The sequence below is a fragment of the Poecilia mexicana genome, unplaced genomic scaffold (genome assembly GCF_051168715.1).
Source record: "Poecilia mexicana isolate PSO_F unplaced genomic scaffold, ASM5116871v1 scaffold_4, whole genome shotgun sequence".
In the NCBI taxonomy this organism is placed as follows: domain Eukaryota; kingdom Metazoa; phylum Chordata; class Actinopteri; order Cyprinodontiformes; family Poeciliidae; genus Poecilia; species Poecilia mexicana.
The window spans coordinates 11,599,125-11,611,584 of NW_028263373.1; the positions used below are offsets into that span (position 1 = coordinate 11,599,125).

Consider the following 12,460-nt stretch of genomic DNA (forward strand, 5'->3'; position numbering starts at 1 on the left):
CAGACTAGTGGCAGCAGCAATTAGCAAACATCTTGTGAAACTGTGCATCCTCTGAGCTTATTATACAAACTACTTACCAGTGCGTCACTGGTAAGAACGCTGTTAAAGGCTTATTGGTGGAACGTTGTTGTGATAATATGCTGAAGGCAGCGTTAGAAAGAGCAGGAGCTTCTTAAAGAGACAGCGACCCAATTTCAAGGCATTAAATCGCAAAGTCAAATGTTTTTCAAGTGATGTTGGAAATGTACAGCATTTTTTTTAAACTGAATGCAACATAGTTTTTGATGGTGCTATAAAATGGAACTATGTGCCTGAAAAATGCATAATACTACCACTTCAATAAAAGGCAATAATTAGCAAAGTTAATAATTTAGCTGGAAAACATCTAAAGCATGCAGGGCAGTGTGCCTTTAGGACCAGCCTTGGGAAGCACTGCCATAGAGATGCACAGTTAAACTGGGCATTAGACCCCTTTCACACATGACGCAGAAATACTTGAACTGGATCCAAGTCCTATTCTGTTTGTGAGTTCAGTGCACACTGCTTTCCACCTGCAAGGCTTGCTGGATTACAGCCCTGATCTGGTTGGATTAGGTATTAGCCAACCCCAGTGGTTGAAGGGAACCACTGGAGTTCAGATGGCACCTGGACTTTGTTGCTCAGAGTTTGACAGACTAACAGATGGAAATTGCAACCTGAAAAACTTGATACTTTCTTCAAAGAGAAAAACTAATATTGGCTTTTTTTTTTTTACTGAGGAGGAAAACTAAGAGGAAGCAATAGGAGCGAGTAGCATGAGTTTCTTGGATGAGTGCAGAGAGCTGGAGCTCATTCAGCAACTGACAATTAATGCTTCCATGTTTTTCCCACTTTGGTTGTTGCAAAAGAGCAATGTGACTGTCTGGTGTGCTTAGGATAGTTTCAGTAAGACTCATTTAAACAAGAAGCCACTAAAGCTTAGTTCATATTTATTAAGGACATTAATACTTTTGTAATTTCTTACAATTGGACACACCCAAACAAAATCCTTCTATTTTGACCTCAGTGTGCTGAACAGCCTTCTTGGTGGCATGCTGCTGCCAGGCAACATGTACAACAATGGGGTTAGAAGTTGTGCACTCCGCCCACTGCTTTCTGTTCGCAAGGTCCCTCTTTCAAACTAGCATTTGTTAAAAGCCTCACAAGTTTATGCCGGTACTTATGCATGCAATTTCATTTACAAAGGCAGTAAATGTTTCTTCATTTCTTTCATGGATACATTTAATACATTTTATGTAAAAGTCATCATGAACATGTAAGGGCAGATACCGGGGTGGAAAGAATCCCATTAAAAAGTCAGACACTTTTATTGCTCTGCTTTGATGTGTTATGGGCTTGGAGAAATTCAAATGAACCCGTTACATGTTTCAACTAAACAGTGGTGGGAGAGGTTTAAACATTAACAAATTAAGTCCAAGCGTTTAAGATGCACATTTACCTTGGTCTTCATTTCAAACATCATTGGTGTAATTTATGTGCCGTCTCTGTGCACATAAAGAGCTGTTTCCCTAATGAAACTCCGGAGTACAGCAGCCCTTAAGCACACATGTAAATTCAGACACGCAGCGTGTGTGCATTTGAACATATGAACATGTTCACGTGACGAGTTGCCATGCTCCGTTACTCCGTTATAATCACTTTGGGGCTATTTGGGGATTTGTGGTTTCAGGACAGTTTTAAAATGCAAGACATGATTGTAAACCTGGGGTGGGCATGTCTTCTTCCTCAGTCGTCAATGAATCCGCCTTGGTCTGGTCGTTAACAATTTACAGTGCTGTGAAAAGTTATCCAGTCGTTAAGCATCTTCACATTTTAACTCACTCCAACAACAGTCTTCATTATATTTTATTTAGCTTCTCTGTGATGAAACCCAAAATGGTGCATTTAATGTAAAGTGTTTTTGCAAAAATACTTAGGTTTTCAAAAGTTATCACATAAAAAAAAAAAAAATTTACCCAGTGCAACAAGCTGCCTTCAGAAGTAAATAGATTCCAACTTTATCTAATTGAATTTCTGTACAAATATAGCTGAGGACCTCAGAGGCTTTTCTTTTTAAGAATAAGTATTGGAGAAGTTTTATGCAGGGTTATGGTATCAGCCAATATCAAAATACTTGAACATTTCATAGAGTGCAGTTTTAATCCATTACCTGAAAATGGAAAGATCATGACCCAACTGCAGATAAGAAATGAAAAAAAAAAATCTAGTTCACTTCATACCATGTAGATGACACAGCAACATTTATGAAGATGCCCTGGTCAGATTAAATCAAAATGCAGATTTTTCTACTCTACATACAAAATGCTACATACAAAGAGTGTCAAAAAACTAACATAGAACGTCATCCTAAACACATTAATTCCATTTTCCGTTGTTAATCCTGGCAGTGCTTGCGTCATGCTGTGGATATTTGTGTTTCACCAAGGCTGGGAATCTGGTCAAAATTGATAGAGGGGAAATGGGTAGAGCTACATGCAGGTTAATCCAGCAAGAAACCCGTGAGTCACTTTCCATCACAACAGCAAGCCTAAACGTAGTGCCAAGCAACAAAGGCAGGATTTGTGTTAAATCATAAAGTTGTTCAGATGTTCTCTCTCCAATCTGCGTTTGCTGTTCTCCAAAGGACAAGGGGGTCGTCCGTTTGTATATTTGCAAAGTTTCTGTTGACAGACGCACAAAATGTTTGCTGTAGTTGCCACAATTGGAGGTTCTATAACATATTTAATGGTGTTTGTTGAGCACAAATGTAATCCACAATTTAGACCCCATTTTACAACTAAATATATGAAAACAATATACCCTTTTCCTTCCTCTTTACAACTAGATGCCACTTTGTTGTTCTGTAATATAGAATTACATTAAAATATGTGAGAACTTGCAGAAGTCATGTGACAAATTGTGGGGGGGAAAATGGCATGAACTATGAATTATTTGTCAAGCCACTCTAAACCGAGTGGAAATCCTAGTTTATCGTTTTTCAACATTTGTTTTTTTTTTCCATTGAAGAACATTTATATAACATATTAGAATGACAGGAACACAACGCCACAGCTTCTTAGCTATATATTCCACATCTCAGTAAAGAGTGCAGATATATTTTGTTTGCAAATATATACACCTTATTGTTGCTGTTATTTGTCTGTAACCTGACAGATGGTACCACGGCTCGCTGTCGCGCTCGGAGGCAGAGTCGCTGCTAACGCTGTGTAAAGAGTGCAGCTACTTGGTGAGGAACAGTCAGAACAACCGCTCTGACTTCTCCCTGTCCCTTAGGTAAGACGCAGACCTTAAAAACTAGAAACCGTTCAACCCCTTGCTATGTTCATTATCGGTCTCTGATGACAAGCTCTGTACTTTAATTACACATTATCATGTTTTTTGTACTGTGTGTATGTGCACGACTTCAGACGCCTGAGCTGCTCATCTCATATTGCGCTCCCCAACACCCCTCCATCTGTCTCTGTCTTTCCTCTCCCATCTACCATCACCTTCACTTAACATCACTGCTGCACTGATTCCTCTACTGATGCTCATGTGTGAGGCACAATACTGCTTATCTGGTCAAATCGCTCCCTTGTAATTACAATCGCGATCCATTGTGCCGGCCTTGCACCGGTCTCCCCTCATCACTCTGTCCTCTCAGCATCCTTGGCCTCCCCCTTGGTGGCCTTCCTCCGTAGCCCCAGCGGGCCGTCTAAGTGGTAATCAGTCAGGTAGAGCACACTTCAGCGCACACATCATCCTCCACATAATCACTAATGAATATGAATTACCGTCTGTGGGACACCCAGGAAGGGAATTAGGTAGGGAATAGGGAAGAATGGGAATGAGGGGAGTGGAGTCAGTGTTGTGGTGACATATAAACAAGCTCATGCATTACTCATTCAAACGAGTGGAGTGGTTTTGACACACACACGCACACACACACACATGCGTACACATGATCATGTTTGCTTAGGCCACAAGGTCAGTGCTGAAACTTTTCCCCAGTTAACACACATGAGGCTTAAAGAAGTGAATTGATCAAGATTTGTGAACCTTACGACTTCTTGATTCTTTTTTTTTACCCAAATTAACAGAAACGTTATGAAGTTAAAAAGTTTTCAGCCTCCTCAAAAAAAAGCATTTCTCTGCCAGTCGATCTGGAAAAGAGAACGAAAAAGAAAAAAATATATAACCAATGTTTTAAGATATCTATCTCAGTTTGGTGAGACTTATTTTGACCTCCTTGGTTTGAATAGGAGTGTTTTCTGAGTTTCTTATCCAATAGGGATTGTTACAAGCAATTTCAATTTTGATTCATCTCTGCTTTTCTCAATCAGCACGTTTTTGCATAAAATTTGCTTCTGGTTTTCCATCGAGTTTCTGAAGCTGGGGCATGTGTACGAATGCTAACATTGTAACTTTTCCCTCAAGTTGTAATCCACATAAACTAAAGCCTTTAGCTAGTGGAGCTTCTTTTGAATAAAGCATGCCATTTTAACCACTAATATATATTTACGAGATTTTTAGCTTCATATCAGTTTGATTTGGGTCAAGCATAAAAACATATGGAGATTCAGAAAGGTCTCAAAGCTCAACTTTGACCAGAAAGTTTAGAAACTACAGAACTTGTGTTCATTAAGCTGCCATCACTTTTACATACACTAAACAGTGAGGCTGCACATCTCTGCTCTGTTTGGTATCAGAACTGTTTTCTCAGAATATAATAAAAGCTTTGTTTTTATTTATTGAGCTCAAATCAGCTCAACAACATTTTGTGGATTTTCCTAAACGTTGGCATTTTATGACCAAAAATGTATCAATTGGTGTCAAACGATCTTGATTATCTTTTCACCACTATCTTGTCTTCTATTGCCACAGAACTGCCTAAATGAGGACAAGAGGTGTTTAAGAAAATGTCTTTTTGAAACTGGATCCACCAGCTTAGTCTTAACAAGCTGTGTTTTAACTGGGCCCTTGGTCAGTTTGCTATAAATACCCCTGCCATGTCAGTAAAACTTCTATACAAGGACTTTTATGGTACAACAACCCAGTACAACTAAATTTACTGGGGAAATGCACACAGTATCAGAATGTGTCTGACATTTTTTTTTATCATGTCCTATGGGGGTGGGGGGGAATGAAACACTCAAAAACGGTGTCCCAGATTACAAAGAAATGTAAACAATAGCTGTAGTGACTGTTATATTTTTTTTTCCTTTTTGAAGACAAACTGAAAGAGTCAAGCTGAAAGAAATACAGAACAGAATAGTTACAACAACCCCTGAAAACAAACTTATCATTTTTCTGTAAAAACATTATATCAAATGGGTCTAAAAATAGTAGTGTGACAGTTCTATTAAAAGTAACAAAATCCTCAAAGGCTTAAAAGATTTGTCACTTTGTCACTTTAAGTGTTTCAGGTTTTAATTTTCTGAACAATGACAGTTTGCTGACCAGTTCCAGCTCTTGTCTTTTGCTTCGCTCCTATAATTAGACATTAGACTCTTAAAGGAGCAGTCCTTTCAAAGCTGCATGGATTTTGAAGGGAAGGTGTGGCTCTTAGTGCAGCCACTTCCATGGCCTCTTTGTTTTTCCTCTGAGGTTATGTTGTATTATTACTCCATTCATCCATCAAACAAAAACCCCCTCTTTCTTATTTGTGTCAGTGTTATTAGGTTTTTGTTGGAATCATGTTCCCAGAGTGAAATAAAAAGCAAACATAAATCCAGGCTATCGCTCGCACACCGTCATGGGACCAAATGCTTGATGTTAGGCGCTCCAAATTTCATTTCATGCTTCTTTACTCCCCTTACACTTTTACATTTTTTTTTTTTTTTGCTTTTGTTAGAAGCGTACACTCATTCTTTTAAATTTCTTCTTTTTTATCCTTTCTTTACAGGAGCTGCCAGGGTTTTATGCACATGAAGTTCACCCTGTGTAAAGACGGGAAGTACGTGCTGGGACAGAACAGCCCTCCCTTTGACACCATTCCCGAGGCCGTCCACTTTTACACCACGCATAAACTCCCGATACGAGGTGCCGAGCATCTGTCCCTGCTCTTTCCAGTGCAGGTGCAGACCCTCTGACTGACTCAGTCCTGTGGACCTGAATGATTTCATTTTGATCAGAAACAGAAAACATGAATGTTCGAGCGAAAATCTCAGCGGCGTGAAACTACTCCATCTCTTTCTTTTCTTTTTTTTTTTTTTTTACTGGATTACTTTTAGTGTTTCAGCACATGTGGGGCTTATGCTCTCAGCTGTTGCGTCTGTGCCATGTGCAGAACATCTTGGGGATCAATTCCCATGAAATGCAGTACCCGAGCTATCAGCACCTTTACTGCAGCAACTCTTATCTGTGTGCTTAGCCAAGCGGGTTTACTTCAGGACATCTTCTACACTTTGTTGCATTTCTTTCTCAGTCGAGAGAAATGCACTAAGTTTTAGAAGTGCAGCCGCTGCAAGAAAGCCTGCACATTGTGAATGTACTGATTCTCAAGTTTATTGAAGAACATGAGCAGAAGACATTATAAATTATTACTACATAACACTAAACAACCTTACAACCATAAAACAAAACTGTTTGTGAGAAGTCTTTAAATTGATAGTTTTGTTGTTCTTTTTTTTTTTTTTTTTTTTTCATCCCCTAAGACAAAATGAATAAATTAGGCTAAATAAGACAAGAAACCATGTTTAAAGGGAAAATCTATACTGGAAAGAAAGCTATTTTTAAAGACAGACAATTTTTACCTACATCAGTAATGGATCAATTTTTTTTTTTTTTTTTTTTTTACAAACTCACAACTGTTGAATTCAACCCAGCCTATTTTGTATGCTGTAAGGGTTGCTTGACACATGTCAGTGTTATTTGTTAATTGTTCATTGTATTAAAAAAAAAAAAAGTGTTGTTCTGGTACTTGATAAAACGGAGTTTTACCTCTTGTTGCCTGCACGTTTTGCACTTGTATTTGTTCAGAGTTACTGCCATTGTCTTACAACTGACTTGAAAACCAGATCGCACTACAAACTGAGCTGCAAGCCACAGATTATGAGGCAGAGACTCAGTATTTACTCGAACTTTAAAACCTTAGAAATGTTGGCAGTGCATGCAGTCGTTTTCTCACTTCCTACAGATTTTTGTCTGCCAGCTCCGTCACATGGATGAATGTAAGCCGTACTCGATTCATGCCGTCTGGAATGGGTTTAAATGTCAGCTGTCAAGCTGCAGTATTTTTAGGTTAAAGCTAGTTTTAGGGGAAAGCATTTCCACACCACTACAGCTAACACTTCTATTTAAGTCATTGTTTCCTAACCCAAAAGTATCTAAATTGCATTGGTTACTCTTTGCCTGTTAAGTTCAAATGCAGACAAAGCTCAAGTTTGAAACTACTTTAATTCATTACAGTGAATAAAAAGTTCTTATAAATACCCTGGTTTTGCTTGACAACTCCTAGATTTTAAACAATTTTTACTTCACATCTTAAAGGAAAATTCACACACACTGATTATGAGAAGGGATTTTCATATAATTTCTAACAGATTTAACAAGTGATGTGATTGCAACATGTAGTTGTGTAACTATGATCAGAATGAAATGAGGCCATGGAAGGAAAAAAGGAATGAAAACTAAATGGTAGTCAAGCTAATATCAGGTGACTCTCAGTTTTATAAAACCAGACGACTAGATTACAAATTAGAGGTAAAAAAAAAATCACATCAGCTGACACAAGCTCTGTTTTAGAAAGATAAGCAGTGTTTTGTCTGCAGTAAAAGAGCTTGAGTATATTGGCTTACACTGCCTTGCTCGGAGATGACAACAGAAGATACAAATGTACAGATGGAGCATTTTGGCTCTTCTTAAGCAGTATTTGGAGGCCTTTATTCTTGTGTATGCCAGACCTTTTTTTTTTTGTCAAATAGAAGCTAAGAATTCATTTTATTAAAGGTGTATTTTCATAACCATCAAAAATAAGAAAAGAAAATTAGTCAATTACTTTTTACACACATAATAAACAATAGTAAACTAGGAAGAAACTGTTGTGTACGATTCTAGAGCAGATGTAAGACCGAAGACAGTTCTCTGTTGAATTGTTGGCCTGACTTTTCTCTCTGAATCCCCGCCCACAAAGACTCCAAAATATTGCAAAACACGTTTTCCGATTCGCGTCTCTTGCCCACATGGCTGAGATTTCGGTGGCAAAAAAAAAAGAGGCAATTTAAAACTGTGGTGTGTGTATCCAGAGGGTTTAGAGGCACCATTTTCAGACAGCCATTCTCATTTTCTCTGTTAAAATTATCCAAAACAGTGGAGCAGATGTTTAGGGATTTACACCACATCTGTCCCTCTCTTATCTGGCTACGTTTCCATCAAGCGTTAAACGCAACACAAACTACAGCTTTTTGGGGAGAACGCTTAATCAAACTCTGCTTTATCTTTGCTCAAGTGCTATAATTCATTCTGAGACATTGCCAATGCCTGATGAAGCACAACATAATTTCTGAGCTGAATTCCACAGACTGTGAAGAAAGGTTAATAAATTAATACAAATATTTGCCCTACTGTAGTTTCAGGTTGTTGCCTACGAAGTAATATTTCTGTGACTGTTGTTGTCTACTTGTAAAGTGAGTTTCCAAAGGTGTTCTTTAAAACAAAAACAATATTTTAAGAAAGTCTGTTATACATTGCCTTTTGTTAAAATAGAGGCTTACTGTAAGAAAAGGGATAAGCAATTGGAGAAGTTTGAGTTTATTTTAATTACTTGGTGCAGTGGGTGTTTTTCAGTATCCACTAAGATATGCCAGTGTTGTTCAAAATACCAGTGTGAGTAATGCTCAAGATTCTTAAGATAGCTTTTCCCCCCGAAAAAAAAAGATACAAATGATAATTTGATTGCCAATCAGACCATGAAGAAAAAAAAATCAGCATTGTAGAAAAATTTGAGAAAAAGGAAAATTAAGTAGAATTGTCTGCATTTTTGCTGCACAAGGTAAAATGTGAACAGGGTAAACTTTCTTGTGAATCACTAATATTTTGGTTTACTGAGTAATATAATCAGTGTTTCTGAGAACTGCTTCACGTCTTTGTTTGAACAAAGACCAATCTGGCATTCCACAATTCTGCTGCATTTCTTAGTTTTGCCTCGGAAAGGGCAAGAACGACGTCACCAAAATAGTTTCCCATTAGGTTGAGGTCCTGGGTTTGGCCTGGGCGCTCCAAAGCAACAACCTGGTTGGTCTGAAACCAGGAAGGTGCTCATTTGTTAAAACATCCACACTTTCCTCTTCAGCATAAAGCAACATGACCTCTATAAGTATTTTTGATTTAATCAAACATTTCAGGCTTAACACAATAGTGTGCAAAACATTCCTGCATTATAATGCCTGAGCAGCTGATCATTGGTTTTTCTTTCGCATCATTTCAGCTAAGCAGCCTTCTGCACTTCTTTATATTTCCCCTCTTGAATCATACTTTCAAGTAAAACAACACCGCTCCCCCTGAGCAATTTATGAAAGAACCAACTTTACTGGTATTTTCAGAGAAGATTGCTCGTTTAATCAGCACGCACAACATCTGCTGCTGCCTTCTTCCTCCTATGAGGATCATCTGTTTAGCACCTGATTTTTCACATAGTGAATGATTTCAGTAATATTACTTTGAACGTACATCTAGTATTGAATGACTTAATTACATGCAATTAGCTGCAAACATGGCATAGTGACTTTTCTATTACTCTACCACACTTAATGGTACAGTCAATTACTTGCCATACTGAAACGTTTATCAAAAACTGATTGGTTCAAAAAGTCTCATTTTGAACAGGAAAGTATATAAAGATCATCATGGTTTTGGACGGGAACTGGAAGACTTGCATCAAATGATCCAGGACAGCCATGTAATTTGTTTTAGTTTTTCTGTGATTTGTAAAGCTAAATTACTCTACACTTTCAGTCTGAGAAGAACTATAGATTTTCAAACCACGCTCTAATATTGCCAGGAAAACAAAGTTAATTTATTGACGTGTAGTCCGCGTGTTTTCAGCACACACCGCTATAATCGGGTCACAAACTACTAACGCAGGAAAACATGTTTGGCTGCCTGATTCATTTAAAAAAACAAAAAAACAAATGAAACGTTTTCAAATTGTTTAAGAGCTTTGCTGATCAAATTTGATACAATAGACTCCTTTACAGCCCAGTGAGGGGAAAAAGAGGCACAAAGGACTTGGCAAGATTGCACGATTCACATACCCGCGCACCGACACACACACACACACAGAGAGTCACACATTTGCTTTTCTTCATCCATTAACAGCAGGGTTGGGAGGAAGAGGGTGAGGACTGGGGGGTGAGGTGTGGCTGAGGAGGAGGAGGGGGAGGAAGGAGGGTAAGCCAGCACTCATTATTTGGGCTGCGCTGCTGTGAAAAGCACTGGGATTGCTTTCATTACTGAGCCAAATGAAATAGCAGAGGCTGATTACCCGCATGACGAAAAGGAGACGAGCTGGATCACTCTTTGTTGGGGAGAAAAACTGAAGAAGGAGAAAAAAAAGGGAGAGAAGGAGGGGGGGCAGCCAGCTAGATGAGGGAAAGAAGGGAGGAGCAGCCTGGCTTTACTTCCTCAACAAGACTCCAAACTAGTGCGTGTGTCTGTGTCTGTGTGTGTGTGTGTGTGTGTGTGTGTGTGTGTGTGTGTGTGTGTGTGTGTGTGTGTGTGTGTGTGTGTGTGTGTGTGTGTGTGTGTGTGTGTGTGTGTGTGTGAGAGAGAGGAAGAGTGAGACGGTGACATACAGGGTGGGGGCTGATACAGTCCCATTTTTCATACAAGCCTCCCTGGGGATGAATATGAATAATAACGACAGCAGCAAGGCAGCATGTAAAAATCAAACAAGTATACGTTCGTATTCCTCTGGCTTTTGTCTAGCTTTTAGCTTCTGACTGCGTTTGAGTTTTTCTTTCAGCTAGTTTACATCATATTACAACATTTACCGTGAGGTTTTTTTTTTTTTTTTTCAGTTTATTTCCGTGTTTTAACAAATTGCATTGACCGTTTAAAACTTATCCAAAGAGTCTCTGGGTTTACACTGGGAAGTTCGAGCCCTCCCATGTGTGTTTCATTGTCTGTCACATCAGAGCGGGAATGGGTTGTTGGGATGACAGACTTGGCGGGCGCAGGCGGCAGCTGTTAATCCACCAGATAAGATTGGAGGAATGAACACCTGTGATCACCACAGAGCGTTTTATGAAACTGGGAAAGATTTGTGACTCAAATGTGCAGCAAAAACTAAAATAAAGACAGATATATATATATATATCTGTAGCTACATAATGTGGAAAAAGTGAATGCCCATTCCTCATTCCCTTATTTGTGTGTGTGTTTGTCACACTTTACAGATTCAGAACATCCACCAATTTAAATACTAAAAAAAAGGGAACAGAAAATGCAGTTTTTAAATGAAGGTGTTTATTAATAATGAGGGGGAAAAAAATCCAAACCTGCATGGCCTTTTGCGGAAAAATGACCCCTTTCCCTTTGTTCTCAATCGAGACATCACTTAAGTCAGTGAAGTACACCAAAAGATCCTCAAAAGAGATCCAGAGAAATTCAGGACTAATAGAGGAGGAAAGTAATTGAGCTCTAGAAGTCAAGAAAGGGTTGCAAAGACATTTCTAAACCTCTGGGAGTCTGACAAACGTGAGCGCACTGCAGAAAACATGGGACAGTGGTGAAACTTCGCAGGAGCGGCAGGCCGACCCTCAGAGCACAGCAAGGGATCACAAAAGACCCCAACAACAACATCCAAAGAACTGCAGACCTCACACGCCTCAGTTAAGGTTAGATGTCATATCTCCACCAGGAGAAGGAAAACTGGGCCAAAATGACCTGCATGGCAAAGAAAAAAAAGAGCTTTGCAGCTCATCTAAAAAATGTTCACAACATATCTTGATCTTTAAGACTTTGAGGAAAACATTCTGTTGACTGATGAGTTAAAAGTTGAACTCCCTAGAAGGTGTGTGTTGCTTTACATCTAGTGCAAATGTAACACCGTATTAGAGAAAAAAAAACCCATCATACCCACAGTAAAACATGGAGGTGGTAGTGTGATGGTCTGGGGCGGTTTAGTTCGTTTGGATCTGTGTACATAGCCCAAGAACAGAACCATGGTGATGATTTAAAGGTTCATATAGCAACATTTGTACAAACAAATGTTTTAAGATCAGACTAGCGGTTAGCTCTCGCCTCCAGGACCAACTAAACTAGATTTATACTAAATGAAAACACCAACAGAGTTATCTGCTGCAGGTTTATTGTTTATAACCTGAGAGAACATGAGTTCCTGACCTGTAAATCCTGATTCCTTGCACTTTACTTTACCAAAAAAATGTTTTTGCTAATACCTCTATTTAAATTAAATGCATAAAACTATCTCTCCACTTCT

The 12,460-nt window shown here is 38.8% G+C and overlaps 1 protein-coding gene across 3 annotated transcripts in view; it reads left to right on the forward strand.

Moving 5' to 3' along the window:
* The window catches only part of shdb (Src homology 2 domain containing transforming protein D, b), a 28,979-nt gene extending 22,004 nt beyond the window's left edge, over window positions 1-6,975 (forward strand). For all 3 annotated transcript variants that reach the window (XM_014988005.2, XM_014988004.2, XM_088004959.1), the window contains 2 exons: window positions 3,193-3,312; window positions 5,924-6,975. In XM_014988005.2, the coding sequence (XP_014843491.2) occupies window positions 3,193-3,312; window positions 5,924-6,110 (307 nt within the window). In that variant the 3' untranslated portion in view covers window positions 6,111-6,975. The remainder of the gene's footprint in view (window positions 1-3,192; window positions 3,313-5,923) is intronic.
* The last annotated feature ends 5,485 nt before the right edge of the window (window positions 6,976-12,460 follow it).